We start from the raw sequence: 16,182 nt of genomic DNA on the forward strand, positions 1-16,182 counted from the left end.
TGTGTGTGCGTATGAGAGGAAGAGAAATGGACATATACACTTGCAGACTGACTGACAGGAAGAAGCAGAAACCTTTAAAAAACAAAAGCGCATTACAGTACAGTACGCGAATGACTGGATCTGTGCTCTCTTTCTCTCTCATTTTCAATCAACCTGAAGTTCCTCTTTCCCAGCCTGTTTATTTTAGAAAGGTGGCTTTGTTCTATTTACCGTACCCACTCCCCCAGCGGCCTCTACCCCCGTCAGACCAGTTAGAAAAGGGGAGCGATGTGGAGGAGGTGGAGAGGGGGGAGAGAGTGAGAGTGAGAGAGAGAGAGAGAGAGAGAGAGAGAGGAGGGGGGGGGGGGGGGCATGATGTTTGGACAAACGGACAACCCGAACAGGATATAGAGGTCTACAGCCTGTGGGTGTGTCGGTTTGGCTGGGGCACAGCTCGCACACAAACACACACATGGACAGACACACATGTACACACAATCGTGGGAGTGTTCCCGCTGGAGGGCAAAGTCTCCCTTCCTCTTACACATTCATTCTCTCCTTTTTCCTTCTTCCCTTCATTCCCCCTTTCCGCCGTCACACCCCTCCACACCCCTGCACTCCTCCGTCCTTTAGACCTCTCTTTCTCCTTCATCCCTCATTCTTTCTCTTTTGTCAACCCCCCCCTCCTCCCCCCTTTCTCTCTTTGAAAAGAGGAAAAAAAAGAAAGTGTTAAAGGCATGGAAGAGTTGGCCAACAGCAATGAGAAACTAGGAGGGAGAGGCCAAAATCACCACAGGGGACAATTATGGCTTGGGTTGTGTACATACAAGTGTGTGAGTGTGTTTTTGTGTGTACATGTGTGTGGTTCTTTTTGGGTTTGATAGTTATAGAGGCGATGAAGACAGTCCTGGAAGCCACTATCTGTCCTTCACAACTATTTGTCCCCTCCTTCTCTCCTCTGTCCCTCCTTCCCTCTGTCGGTTTGGGCCTTCCTCTCCATCCCGTCAATTCACACTGTCACTTTTGTTTTTACTCATCTCGTACACTGGAGCAATGGTCGCTGCTTGTACAGTATGTGTGTTTGTGTGTGTGTGTGTGTGTGTGTGTGTGTGTGTGTGTGTATGTGTGTCTGTTTGGTTTCATATTGAGTCTATGGACTTCAAAAGTATTGAGGCTGACGGTTAAACTTCCTCCTCATCAGTAGGATCTGCGAGCATCTGTGTTAGTGTTTACTTGTGTAAAACTGGAACTTCCAGGTTCTGTTCTAAAAGCAAGAAAATCTACTTCCTCTTATCTTAGTCTTAGTCAATTTTTTTTATATTAACAATGGGTCAAATAACTATGTACAATGTGAATGAGGTTGCTATTAGTCACAAACTCACAGAAAATTATCACCTAACTCTGCAGTTCCCCTCAGCTTTATGTAGATTTTTGTCTTTAAACTCATTGTTTTGGTTTTCCAGACCACAACTTTACTGTTATGGTTCACTTTCACCACCCTCATCAATGCCTCATCAACTGTTTTCAGCTGTTAAAAAAAAAAAAAAAAAAAAGCATTAAAACCCCACTGTGTGCTACCTGTTCAGCACTGAACAGCAGTCAAAACATATTGGAGCATTTAGCAGCTTAAGAGCCAGATATTTACCTCAGGAATAAGTGAAGTCCAAAAATAGAGCTAAAGGAGTGTGAATGTTGGACTTAAATTCACCAGGTGGCCAAAAACATGACTCTAAATGAATGATAATGCTGCTCCATATTTGCTGAATGTGTATATATGTCAGTGTTGTGTTTACAGCTTATTACAAGCACCCAAAATGGACATAACTAGGTTTAAAGATGATGCCAAAAGGAGGAAGAATAACACAGAAATTGTTATGATTACACAAGATATGTACATTGCCATTCTGGATTTTTATGGGAGCTGTAGTTTTTTGAATGATAATCTTTTAATTTTGTTAAACTTCTAATAGCAACCCTCTTAACTTGCATGTTTGGCTTTTTCAGAGAGACAGATGGGAAAAACCCTTAATCAGTTACACAGAGTTACAGAGGCTTGTGGAACAGCAACTAACCAGGAAGTAACATCAGGACTTTAGCTCTGTCCTCTGCTTTTTGTCCTTAAACATGATGCTTTTTATAAAAAGAGACCAAACTCTCCCTTGTTTCCACTGTCTCCCCCCTCTTTCCCCTGAACCCCTTTGCCCCAGATCACCTGCCTGCCTGTACTCATTGTTTCCACCTTCCTCCGCTTCTCTTCTTCCAACTCTTTCCTCCTCACTACCCTCATGCAGCAGCATGCAAAGAATAACTTCATCTGATCTATTTGAGCTTCTCTCCACTTTCTCTATTATCTCTTCAGCCCCCACCCCTCATCCTCCTATCTCTGGATCTAAAATGGGTCATGGGCTTGTTTCAGGTGGGACCTCCCACAACAGGAGTACCCGTAGGTTTCTTTTTTTTTATTATTAACACTAATTCCCCAGTTGATACTACAGCTTTCAAAGTTGTGTCCCTGAGAGGAAAAAAGAAAAGTTTATGTGAATTCAGAGTGAATGAGTGAATACTTCAGTGGTGGAAGGTGATGGCTATTGAGAAAAGCTACAAAGGGTTTTAGAGTTTGTTTTAAGTGTGTGTATGTGTGAGTGTGCGTGTGTGTGTGTGCATGTGTGTGTGTGTGTGTGGGAAAGCTTGAAAGATAGATAGAGAGGTAGAGAGACAGAATGTGAGTTTGCATGTGTATATGGTGTAATTGTCTGTGACCCTGGCAGGTTTTTTTTTTTTTTTCTTTTCGTGGTGAGACTGTTTGGCCTTCCCATAGTTCCTCTGGCCTCAGAGACATCCAGCTTCAAGGTTTAGTGTGTGTGTGTGTGTGTGTGTGTGTGTGTGTGTGTGTGTGTGTGTGTGTGTGTGTGTGTGTGTGTGTGTGTGTGTGTGTGTGTGTGTGTTGCATAGGAGAGGAGAAAGGGAGCGATGGGGGGTTAGAGGTGGATATGATAGCACAGGACACCCAGACCCCCTCCATACCCCTCTGTTCAGGCCTTGATAAGTGGAGCCGGAGTCTGTGGGGGTTAGGGATTCCTGTCTGGCACAAACACACACATACACTCAGAAACACACACGCACTGGGATCCGCCCGCTCTACATTCCTGTGTCCGACTAAGGAAGCAGCCCAGCCGTCTTTCCCTCCACTCCCAAATTATCCCCTTCTCCTAAAGTCACAGCGTACTTATCACACGCCTCTCTACCTCTCTCTTCCATTCTGACTCATACATACCTATTCTATCTGCCATGTTTTCGTCCTCTACCTTTCCACTGAGCACACTGCGATTGGCACGTCTAATCATCTCATGAAATGTTTTATGAGAGTAAAGCGAAAAAGATCTGCCAGTACAGTGAGATATTGATATTTTTACAGTGCAAATACACTTTTCAAAACATGTTTTGAATCATTTTCTTGATGATCATGATGTGAACTGTCACTTGCTACTAGAAAAAAACACCAGAAGCTGCATCTGAAGCAGTGGATTTGTCTCGTTGTATAACCAGATATTTCACATTTTAGGAAAAAATAAAATTCAGAAACAGAATTTCAGACATCTCTGCTGTTTATCTGTACCTGTGCCCCCTGTGGGGTTGTTTGTTTTTGTTTGTTTAATCTCTCACTGCTCACTTTTTTCATATTTCTGCTCATTTTATGAGTCTTACTCTCAACTTTCCCCCCTTTTCTCTCTGTTACCCCATCTCTCCCTTTCACCCTTTTTATCTTACCCTTCCTCCCTCCCCTTTTGCTTTCTGACTCTGTTTATATCTTTTGCCCCTTTCTCTCTTTCCCTCCCTCCCTCCCTCTTTCCCTCCCTCCCTCCCTCCCTCTCAGGGGTGTGTTACAGGGGTTAGGAAGGGGTCATGTGTTCTCACACTGCCCTTCTCTCTAATGGCTTCTTAATGAGAGAGTCAGAGTGGGAGGGAGAAGCAGGGAGAGGAGCAGTTTTGAGAAGCAGGGTGAGATATCAGTAGTTCTGCTCAGGGCACTGTGTGTGTGTGTGTGTGTGTCTGTGTGTGTGTGTGTGCGTGCACGCTCCCGCACCATTTGACTGACCCCTTGCTCCATTTCGAGCCCTTTCTGAGCTCTATGTTCCTCTCCGGTGGAAAGAGGAAATGACACGTTTGTAGCCTTGAATAAGCGCTGGGGCTCATCACACACACTGCCCACTGGCTGTGGCTCAGGGGTGGGTGGGAGATGTTGTGGAGGTGAGGGAGGAGGGGTGGTAGTGGGGTGGGTGGACCGCTCTTTAATTTGCACAGCTTCTGCTGATTTGATCATAAGCAATTAATCTCAATGGCTCAGCTCGGCTGCAGTGGGGGAAGAGAAGATGAACAGAGTCCTTTGTATGCACGTGTCCCTCGCTCTGGTTTTCCCCTCCGTCCACACAGTGTGAGTTCTACTGTTACCTCTTACTTATCATAGAGGGAGCATGCTGTGGCAATTTCATCTCTCTTGCAGTGACTCCCACATGATTTCCCTCTGCAGAACAGTTTGGTTTCGCTTGCCAGTTTTGGATTTGCAGAGAAATATTGCTCCAAAACAAATAAAATCAAACTTCTATTTACATGATCATTGTGCAAAATCAGCTCCACATTGGTTGCAGTGGCAGATCTCTGATTACGGAATTAGAGCTGCATCAAATAAGTCTGTCTACTATTTCGGTGGTATCTTCACAGGCTTTGGACTGCTGAGGCCTTGTGGAGTGGTGTGAGGTTCAAGGTCCAGATCTGTCCTGCCTTGATCTTAAGATCCAGCCAACTTTTATCAGCTCAAGATTGACACAGATCTCCACTGATCTACTAACACTAAGCTTACAGTTTGCACAGGTTTGGCTCCCTCCTCACCCACACCTCATCTGTCTCACTTCCTTCTGCTGTTTAACCCTTCACTCTGCTCCCTCGTAGAAGCGCGGGCGACAAACGCTTGTTCCTTCACTCTCCTGTTCTGCCCAGCCTCTCTGCCAGTTTTCCATCGCTCTGTATCTCCCTCAGCCTTGCTTTTCCTCTCCATGGCACCGTACTCCTCCCATGCTGAGGCCAGAGCTCTCTCCATTGTTGGAGGCAGGTTGCCAAGGATACAAGCACAGAGGCACAGTCTTAATGTTATGAGATGGGAGAGATGAGCAAGAGAGGGGAGAGGGGCAATAGCCTCTCTGGTCACTGGGCAGCCCGACAGCACACTAATGCTCTCCACAGAACATATAATACCCCCTGCTCCCTGTTCGGTGGAGTGTCCCTCTGTGGACGGAGCACACTGACATTGAGTGTTTGTCAAGGAACCTCTTGTACTGGTCATCTGCTCTCTTGCCTGTTGTGACTGTAGTGTATGATTGCATGTCTTGTCTTCATGTGTTTTTGTGCATTTGTCAGGCAGCCACTTGATGGGGGCTCCAGTGGTCTCCACAGCACTTGTTTGTCTCCAAAAAAAAGTCTGTAAAAAAAATTGAAAAATGTTCTTAGAGGTCTTGTTTTTGCAGTGCAAGGACAGGTTTCTTGACACAGAAAACCAACAGGCCCACACAACATTGTTCTTAAAGTCCTCTTTTCCTAAAACAGGTGGAAAATATCTGCCAGTACAACATTATTTAAACATACTGTATTACAATAAGTCACCTTGTTTTATACAATGTCTAGAAATAAGTGCCTGAATAAGGCAGTGATCTGTCGATTTTTGTCTGATACTCATCAATGCTAAATTATGCTAACGTTCACAAAGGCCAAAACATAAAATATGGATAAAGAAAGGCTCTGCACTCTTAAGGCCAATGCAATTACTTAAACATAAAGACATGCATTTTTGTCCCTAAACCTTCATCAGGGCAAACAATTCTTGAAGCAAGTTCATTTGTCTTGAAAAAAAGGTTGAAATGATCATACTAGACCAGCAAGGAAGACTTTAAGGATTTAAAAAACAGAATAAGTGACTTAGGATTTTACCTTGATATACTCCAAAATGGACAAAAAGCAAACTATTTTGTACATCCTTCATCGGGTGTCAGACATGTTCCTCTTGTGCAGTCACATGAAGTCTGTGAAGTCATAGATTTTGGGCGGCGTACGGACATTAATGTAGCTGTTTTTTTGCAGACTCTTGGAGACATGAGCAGCTGACAAAATTTACGCCAAAGAGACTCTCCGTGGATGGCTATGCGGATATGGAAAGTCCAATTTAAGATGATTGATTTTCACAGGATATAGCTTTAATTGTGCAAAACATGTTTCTTGGCGGTGTCTGTTTTACTGCACATATTTAAATTTCATGTGTCTTAACATTTGATTTTCTTTTGTTCTATTATAGTTTCCACTCTAGAATGTGGAAATATGTTGATTCCGCCAACTTTGTTTGGTTGTTAAACTCATTTAAAATTATCGTCTGGAGAGCAGTAAAGCAGTAATTCTGGCTAGTTAGTTGCCTCAAGCTCCTGAGCTGGTCATTGTGAGTCAAGGAGTGTGTTAACACACACACCAATAACCCACAGGCTCTGTAAAGCATCCCCACCCAGAGTCTTTGTCGTTTTCCTCCTACACTTTCCATTATCCCTCCTCTCAACCTCTCTCTCTCTCTCACCTCACCCTTCAAATACGACCCTGGACCGGGCTGGACGGTGCTTTTGGGCTCGTGCCTGTTCACCAGTTCCTCCCCTGTGCATGAAGCCAAGACATAACCTCTCTCTCAATCTCTCCATCTCCCTCTCGTTGCTTTTAGCACAAAGCCCTGCGTGTCTGCCTTCCTTCCCCACCCAGCATTCTTTCCCCATGCAGACCTCTCCCCCGCTCTCTCTCTCCTCTCTCTCTCTCTCTCTCTCTCTGTCGACTTCCCTCCTACCCGCCAACTCGCTCAGCTTCACCCTACCTTTCATTAGCCCACTCTTTATCTCACATACTCACTCGGCTCGCTCTCTCCCCCTCCACTCTCCTATCTCTCCAGCTTTTACACTCCCTGTACTTTTACTCTCTCTCTCTCTCTCTCCCCATCCTCAGTTGCTTCAGCTTTTGTTTCTGATACATCTTCATTTATTTCTCTCTCCCTCTCTTTCCCTGCTGACCCTATTATTTTTATATTCTCTCTCCCTCTGCCATCACTCCCCCTCTCTCCCTCTCTACCTCCCTCCCACTCTCAGTCCCTCTAAGCTGCATTAACTCCCCAGATTACCTTGAGCCCTGCAATCCTCCATCCCCCATGCACTCACCCACTCCTTCTTTCCCTCCCTTCCTTCGCTCATTCACTCGCTCACTCAGACTGTGTCCACGAGAAGGCGGCTAATTTTGAAAACGCAGTTTACATTCGAAAATGACTCGTGTGACCACACCAGCGTTTTCATGTCATTTTCGTAGACATATCCTTCTACACTGAAACACTTAAAGAATTGGATAATAGATACATCTCTTCTTTGTAAAATAGTGCATCACTGCCAACATGTGATAAGGACTGGGACTGACATAGCCACGTTATCTGCATTCTGCACATCATGATTATTTTGATACAGCGAAACTCACAATTTAGTTGTTCTATTTACATGTTTCCCCTTTTCTGTTGTCAGAATGAGTATCATATAGCCTCTTAACTAGGTGAACAGTAACTGCACCGCTGCGTTGAAACATTGATCACATTTTTGCAAATTAAACTGGAAAAATTAAACATAAATACTAATGACAACATTTATATTACGTGATTAGCTATATTGACATTTTACATGAGTGATCACAGAGACAGTTATTAAAGACGACAGAAAGTTATTGTCATATTAGTGACCAAGCAAATCCACTTGTTAACAGACGGTAAGCAAGCTTGTTAATTCTGATAGCTTTTTTTCCCCCGTTCACTCTTTATTGAATGAAATACTGTACAATCTTGAGAAGAAAATCCTAGTGTGTCATAAACGCCCCAGTACAGAGAGCATAAAGAAGCTCAGAGACTGACTGACTAGCAGCGGTGGCATGTTTCATATCATGCTCATGTGTTTAACTGCGTCTGGCAGACTAATTTCTAATGGCTAATTATTAACTATTGCTAATTTCTGAGAATACACAACCAATGTTCTGAAGGAATGCCAGATGCAAATGCACGGTTATAATGAGGGATGTCACGAGCCTAAAATGTGATGGTGTTTTCTGATTCATCCACTCAGGAGAAGGTTTTCAAAAGGCTTTTTTGAGTGTCAAAAACCTGATGAAGTGCCAACACGGAGAGAATAAGATGCATTTTCAAATTTAGCTGGCTTAGTGTGGACGTACTCTCACATACTCACTTGCTCCCCCCCCCCACCACCGTCACTGCCCACCCTCCCTCCTACAGCCTCTGTAACCTCCCCCTCACCTCTCCTCGCTCCCCCTTCACTCACCCACCCACCCACACTCCATCACCCCACCGTCCAACTCTCACCCCACCACTCTTGCAATCGCTGTGCTCCTCTTCTCTTCTCTTTTCTCCTCCCCTCCACCCACACTCTCTTATTCTCCGAGACCCCAGCAGTACCACCATCACCACCAGCACCATCATCTCTCCCTCTCTCTCTCTCTCTCTCTCTCTCTCTCTCTTTCTCTCTCTTCCCTGTCCTTTACCACTCTCTTCCCTCTGTCCCTCCCTCCTCTAAAGCCTTCAGGCTCTGCTTGATTTATGCTTGCCCTCCCTATCCACACACACCCCACCACCACCACCACCCACCCTTCCCTATCTCTCCTGGAGGTTGTGGCCCGGCTAGTCCCTAAAAACAACAGAGAGAGAGAGGGAGAGGAAGACAGAGAGAGAGAATAACAACCTCTTTTACTTTCCATCCTCCCTCCTTTTTAACCCAGCATTTTTTTCATTCCCCTCTCCCACACTGCTTTTTAAATTGCCTCTGAATTCTTGAGCTGTTTTAGTGCCTCACTCCCCCTTCTCGGCTGAAATTACTTTTTTACCCTCTCAAACTCTGGCATGCTGAGGAAGCAAGTTCCACTTTCCTCCCCTCTTTGTCCACTCGAGGACAAACACACTAATCACGCATACAGTGTATGGAGCAGTTTGTGAAAAGAGGTGAAGGAGAGACTTTTCGCGTTTGGAAGCATGTCGCTGTAATGTTGTATAGACAAATACGGCGAGCAGCAGAGTCTTGTGACAACAAGGCTCTTGTAATGCCTTGTCCTTTTCAACCTCAGGCTGGCCGAGCCATTAACCAGGCTGACTTGGGGCAAGGCTTTTTTCTCTCTCTTTCTCCGTCACACACACATACATACACACACAGATACACAGCGAGAGAGTCTTTCTCCTTTGTTTGCACTCCCATACTCAAACATGCACACAAGCCCTACTTTCTTCTCTGACAGCTCTCTTGTGGTCGACAAGCCTCAGTAACTCGTTGCTTAACCACCCTGGACTTTTTCTCTCCATTGTGTTTGGCTACTGTCTCTGTTGATTTGAAGGCGTGGTGTGTGTGACTGGAGGTGTTAAAGGAGCCAGGTTATGTGTGTGTGTGTGTGTGTGTGTGTGTGAATGCGCAAGTAGATGTGTATCAATTTACGTTTATACATGTATTTATCTATCAAAAACCTATACATTTTGGAAAATGGAAACTTCCTCACACAACAGTGTTTGGGTTCATTTAGAGGAGGCATTTATTTACACACACACACACACACACACACACACACACACACACACACACACACAGACACACTTCATGAGCACAATCAGAACAGAGGATCAGAGGTCAAACTGGGTCAGCTGACCCTTCCCTCCCTTTTCAGGCCTTTTCTCTCCTCCTCTTTACTGCGTCAAAGCGCGCTCTCTAATAACACGACTCCCCTTGTGAAACACATACACACACACACACACACACACACTCTACACACAGATATACAGTGCTGCCTCCAACCACAGCACATAAAACTGTATCTTCTATCCATTAGCCGTAACTCTCTCAATGGATGATAAATGCAATATCCCTCACAACACATTTGAAGTATAGTTCAACACACACATCTTTTATTCCAAGGCAAGTCTTATTCCGCCTTTGCTTTTTCAAGCCCTCACATAGCTCGCAGCATCGCTCACGCGTGTGCACGCACACACACACACACACACACACACACACATGCAAACACACACATGAACAAAGAGAACCACCATTTCCACATATTTGTCTCTCCTTTTAAAAGGGGGTTTTATTTAGCATAAATGTTGAAGCCAAGGGTGCCCGGCTACCATGGCAACCAAATTAAACGGAGGATCTCTTCAGAAAGCAGGAATCTAAATTATTCGGACTCTTTTATGAAGGGGAAAATGAAAATTCCCTTCACTGTACAGAGACTGCTGCACTGTGAAGGCAGAAGAAAGGCAAAAAAAAAAAGATGAGGAAAATGCTATTGGTTTTTTTTTTTGTATCTGACCATGCAGTTCAAAGGCATATCCCAATGCCATTGAAATTCATAGGTTGTCTCATGACAACCAGTATGTTAACACTCAGCATATGTGCACAAAGGAATGATGTAACCACAGTGTCTAAAACTCCAGATAAACCTATTGCCTCTGAAAGACACCACAATATGTGTGTCTACAAATCCTTAGCGAAACCCAGCATTCGTATGATGAAATCCATAAGCTGCGTGCATGGGATTAGGTGCGACTGTTTCTGGTGTGGTAAATGATTTTATCTGTCGGAACAGGATGAGATTTAAGTAACACACCATCCACGCAGGCCCGATAAAGCTTACATAAGTGAAGGAGGATTATGTAGTATATTCCGATTATTTGGTGCGGAAGCCTGTTTGTGGTCAGCTGAATACTAATTTCTAATATCTCACGCTTAGTCTCAGTAATGTGGATAAATCCTCAGAAAACAGGATACTGTACGTTGCACGGCAGAGTGTGTCAGCGGGACGGGGAGAGTCCCTCACTAAATGTGTAAAACACAGATATTCATTTCACGCATTTTGGTACAAGAAAGAGTTTTAAGTGTTGTGTGCAAAGAAATTATGAAGCAACTGCTCTTCCATAACTCTGCCAGTTAATTTGCTGTGTGTGTGTGACTGAAGCATTGTTACTGTATGACGGCAAGGAGGGCAGACATGTTCCATCTGTAGATGCACGTGTCCAGGGGATGCTGGGAAAAGTGGTCAGGGGTCACTCACTCGTCCAATGAACAGATGAGTGGAGGGAGATGGGGGTCAGAGGTGACCCTCTTTTCTCTCTCTCCTTCGCTTCCTCTCCTTCCATTTGTCTGCCTCTCCTTTCTCCATATACGTGTGTGTGTGTGTGTGTGTGTGGTTGTGCGTGTGTGTGTCTGTGTGTGTGTGTGTGTGTGTGTGTGTGTGTGTGTTTGTTGTTGGCCAACAGCAGATCTATGTTATTGATTGACTCCTGTGGCTGCTGGGCTGCCCACTGAAGGAGGGGGCAGAGCTCTAATGAATTCCTGCACCTCATGCCCCTTGCGCCAACCCCTACACCCCCTCCTTAATTAACTTTGTGTGTGTTTGTGTGTGTGTGTGTGTGTGTGTGTGTGTGTGTGTGTGTGTGTGTGTGTGTGTGTGTGTGTGCGGGTAGGAGTGTGCGTGGATGCATGTGTGTGTGTTTTGTGTGTATCCTTCTCTCCTTCCTCCACAGCTCGACACCCCCGCTTTTACACTCCCCTGCCTTTTTGTTCTCCTCTCTCTCTCTTTTTCTTACTACCTTGTCAGTGCCTCTTCTCTTAGTTCATTTCTTCCACTTTATCTCCTCTTTTTATATCTTCCTCTGCGTCTGCTAGTAGTTTGATGGCTGCTGATTACTTCGTATGTGTGTCACTCTTATCTGTCCCGCTCCATCTCCTCCTCCCCTGTCCGCAATATCGCACTCGAATCTCTGCACCTCTCAAATCTATGTGTGTATGTGCAACTGTGCATACAGAACGTGTATCCATCCATCTGATCTGTGATCATTTATCTATACTGAGCATGAAAAATGACTGACAGTGTGTGTGTGTGTGTGTGTCTGTGAGACAGAGGGAGAGAGAGTGGTCAACGTTGACCCAGTAGGCTGTGAAGAGGCTGTATACCCATCGGTATTCCAGACGTGGAGGCAAACTACTGTCTCTGTCACCTTGACTCCCCCTGCAGCAGACGAGCACTGGGCTGCACAGGAAACACTTAGCACTACCTGTCTGTATTTAAAATGGACAAGAGGACTATTTTGTTCTCTTGCTCCCATTTTATTTTTCACTCTTTGTGTCTCCTTTGCTTTTTCACCCATTTCTGTTCTCCGTGCCCCCGCATCACCGCTGTTTCTGTCTCACTTTGTTTATTCCCCATTAGCTTTAAGTGTGATTTCAGCTGTCATTGGGCTTTGTGGAACGGTAGACTTTATATATTAGAATGTCAGAAGGTTTCTGTCCAGAACAATCAGACATAATTATGCACACACACCCCCTTAAGGCAACACTCAAGTCTGCATTAGCGCTCAGAAGTCTCCATGTGTGTTTGTTTTAGGTGTAGACAAGCAATTCAAAGTCTCTAAGGCAGTGATGTGCGTGGTGTGTATTTTTGTCTAAGTCTTTGTTAGAGAAAGCAACCTGTCATCAGTTAAATGTCAATTAGGAGGCAATGAAAGTGTGTTTGTGAGTCTGTATTTGCGCGTGCGTTTGTGCGCGAGAGCGTTGAGCGTAGCTGTCGTCAGCAGTGTGGTCTGACAGTCTTGTAGATCTACAGTGGAACCTCCAGCGACATGTCTACTGCTGACAGCTTCTCCACACACTCTGCTTTCAACGACGCTGACGGCTAAACACACAGACATAACGCACACACATACATACACACGCCATGTCTGTGTCTGCCTCCCTCTCTCTCTCTCTCTCTCTCTCTCTCTCTCTCTCTCTCTCTCTCTCTCTCTCTCTCTCTCTCTCTCACTCTCTGTGTCTCTTTATGATCTCCCTGTATTTTTGTTGACTGGTGATGATGAGGTATGTTAGGGAGTCGAGGAGAGAGAGAGATGAATCAGAGCAGTGACGTGTTGGTAGTCGCTACTGAAAACATAGGGTGTAAATGATGACTCGGCTGAGAGGTTTGAAAGAATTGGTTTAATATGCTGTTTTTTTAATATTTTCTCTCAAGCTGTTATCACTGTCAAGTGAAGCCCTTACATTGACAAGGTGACAACTTTTCAAGTACAATGCAGAGGTTTTTGTAGTTTGACCACCATCCCCTTTATCCCCTCTGAAAAGGATTCCCAAATCCAAAACTGGCAGAATTGTCAGCCTATATAGATGAATGTAATCCTTAAGAAATGAAGTTGAAACATGGCTGTGTGAAATGTTTCAAGGCATTCTACCCTTCCGTGCACTTGAACTTCCCCGCTTCAGCTTGTGTTGTTTGGAAAAGCATTTTAGTGACAGTCTGTGATCACTGCAGAAGGACAGAAGAGCCTCACCCATCTTCTGTTACTTCATCTGTTTTCAGGGGCAGACGTGACCGAACCCAACAGCTCAGACAGCCGCGGCGAACGCCTCGACTTCTTCCTCAAACAGGAAGAGGCTCTCGCCACTGAGCCCGGCTTCCTGGGTCCCAACGAATCGGAGGAGGCTGGGAGAGGAGCCGGGGGCGGAACAATCTCATCGGTAGCCAATCTGAAGGCAGCGCTGATGAGTAAGAACAGCCTGCTGTCATTGCGGGCTGAGATGATGGGAGATGATAACCCCTTGCTGTACGAGTACCTGCCCAAAGGAGGACACTCCCTGTCTTGTAAGTCACTATTTACTAACACTGTCTGCACACTGATCGTTACACACACAGACACACACACACACACAAATGCACAACCAGCCACACACATCCATAATTCACAACTCGGGTATACACAAATTGTTTCAAACCTACTGGTGTATTTCTGAGTGCCTGCTCATGTGGTCACCTGTGAGACATAAAACATACAAGCTTGACTGCTTTTGACCTCTGCTGCAGAGTATTTTCCCTCGTCAGCACCTGTATTTGGATAACTCTGAATGTATGTATGTGTGCGGTGACACTCCAGTGTGTAACGGGTTTGTGTGGCAACGCCAGTGATGACTAGTCAGCGGTGACTCAGTGAGAGAACATTTTGCTGGGATCACTCTCACTGTCGTGAGAAAATTTGTTTGGTTTAATGTGACAGTTTCTTTGTGCGTATCAGTGGGTCTACGGCTGTATTTCACAGCGGCAACATAACAAGACAGAACTGCAAATGTTGAGTATCTCACCACCATCAGTTGTAAAAATCATCTTAAATGTTTAACTGAAGACTTATAGAATAAACCATTCTCTAATCTGATCAATAATAGATCAATAAACATCCTAATTTGTACTTCATTTCTCCACATTAACAAGAGATTTTTTTTCTTCCTTCAGTGAGGGTTTTTTTGCCTTCAGTGAGGGTGTTAAACTGTCAGTGTGTCTACATGTGTGTATCTCTGTGTGTGTGCCAGCGTGAGCATATATATGCTTGAGTCAATGTCCGCGTGGGCACACTGTGTGTGTGTGTGTGTGTGTGTGTGTGTGTGTGTGTGTGTGTGTGTGTGTGTGTATGTGTGTTAGACTCGTGTGTTTATGTTTCTTTGCTTTTACTGGCTAGTAATTGGATCTTTTGTCCTGAGTTCTGCCTGTCTTTGTGAGTGGAAGAAAAGCAAAGGAAGGGTACAACTCCGAGCCTAGTCATGCCGTTTGAGTTGAGCCCCACTCACCTACAAAATAAAGACAGGGCCAAGACTGTATAGACCAAAACACACGTTCACAGTTGCACATGAGCGCACGCGCCCGCACACGCACGTCACATCACATCACCCCTTTTGTGTAAGTGTTAAGTGTGTGGGATTGAGATGTTTCTGTTGGCTTAAAGAGGAGAATCAGATGCTGTCACAGCACAGATAGACAGCCTCACAGGCTCCAGAAAAGAGAAGAAGAGGCTTTTTGATACACACTCACACTTTACAGATAGACTCAGCCTTGACTATATGAATAGAAGATTTTGAGAATTCAGAGAATGTTAATCATTTGCTCCCTGCATGGAAAAAAACACATTGAATGAGTCTTATAGCTGTATTTCAGTTGCCACCAAAGAAACCTCGGGGAGGTTTTTCGGTCAGCCAAACCCTATTTTGAATTCCCTACACAATAGGGGTTGGGGAAATGGGCTTGTCGAGATGGCCAGCAACCCCCCCCCCCTCCCTCCCTCCCTCCCCGGATCTGTCCCTGCGTCTAAATGAGGACAGAAAATAAACAAACACTGTACCTCAGATTACTGGGCGGAGGATAAGTCTGCCTGGCTTGACAGATCACCGCTCCCTGCCTCCTTCCCTCCATTCAGCCCTCTTTCCCCCTCCTCCTGTTCTCCTCCCTGCTTCTCCTTCACCCCTGCTTAACATCCTTCCTGTCCTTTTTTTTCCTCCTGTACTCCCCCTCACACCACCCCCTCCCCTCCTCCCTCCATCTATTTCTCCTTCACCCCTCCTTAACACTCATCCCTCACACTCTCCCTCATTCCCTCCCCTTCTGGCCGGCTCCTGCAGTTCCTCCTTATTTGTCTCACTCCTGTCTCTTTTCCCTCTTTTACTTCAGCTGTGAAGCATCAAAGTATGTTGGTTAAAAATCCTGGGAAAGTATTGATCTAGGTAGAGAAGAGGTAGAGCAAGGTCACCTGGCCCAATTCAAGGGAGACCACTGAATATCAGCAAAAGGCCTTGACACAGTGCTCCTGTCTCCCCCTCCCTCCCTCTTTCTCTCGTTCTCTCTTTTCTGTATAATTGACTGTTTAATAAATCATGCCTCCCCCCCCGCCAAGATTCATACATCCAAAATCTGACCAAACTGGGAATCAATGTTTTACAGTTTAACCACTGAATACTTGTCTCACTTTACATGTAGCAATTCAAACTTTGTTGACAAGGCGTGCAATTCAAATGAGTAGCTCCTCTCTTTGCAATCCTTTGCATGGGTCACGGACAATATCCTCCAAGCATGTGGAATGCCAAAATACAGCGGAACGGTGGGACCAGTCTTTATGTCAATCAAGCCTCCTGAATCCAATTAAGATCATTGGGATTTGGCCCCGCTACCCCTCCATGCGTCAGACAATCAATGCCAGACAATGGATTTTGCTGGACTATCCCTGCGCACCTGTCCACACTGCCACCACATTCTGGCTGTAAAGAACATCCAATTAACTATAGGGATCATACTGAC

General features: G+C 45.1%; 1 protein-coding gene across 6 annotated transcripts in view; it reads left to right on the forward strand.

The window, feature by feature from the left end:
• The window catches only part of zbtb46 (zinc finger and BTB domain containing 46), a 61,850-nt gene that overhangs the window by 32,299 nt on the left and 13,369 nt on the right, over positions 1-16,182 (forward strand). For all 6 annotated transcript variants that reach the window (XM_042409603.1, XM_042409604.1, XM_042409605.1 and 3 more), the window contains one exon: positions 13,429-13,710. In XM_042409603.1, the coding sequence (XP_042265537.1) occupies positions 13,429-13,710 (282 nt within the window). The remainder of the gene's footprint in view (positions 1-13,428; positions 13,711-16,182) is intronic.

The sequence above is a fragment of the Thunnus maccoyii genome, chromosome 4 (assembly GCF_910596095.1).
Source record: "Thunnus maccoyii chromosome 4, fThuMac1.1, whole genome shotgun sequence".
Taxonomy (NCBI): Eukaryota; Metazoa; Chordata; class Actinopteri; order Scombriformes; family Scombridae; genus Thunnus; species Thunnus maccoyii.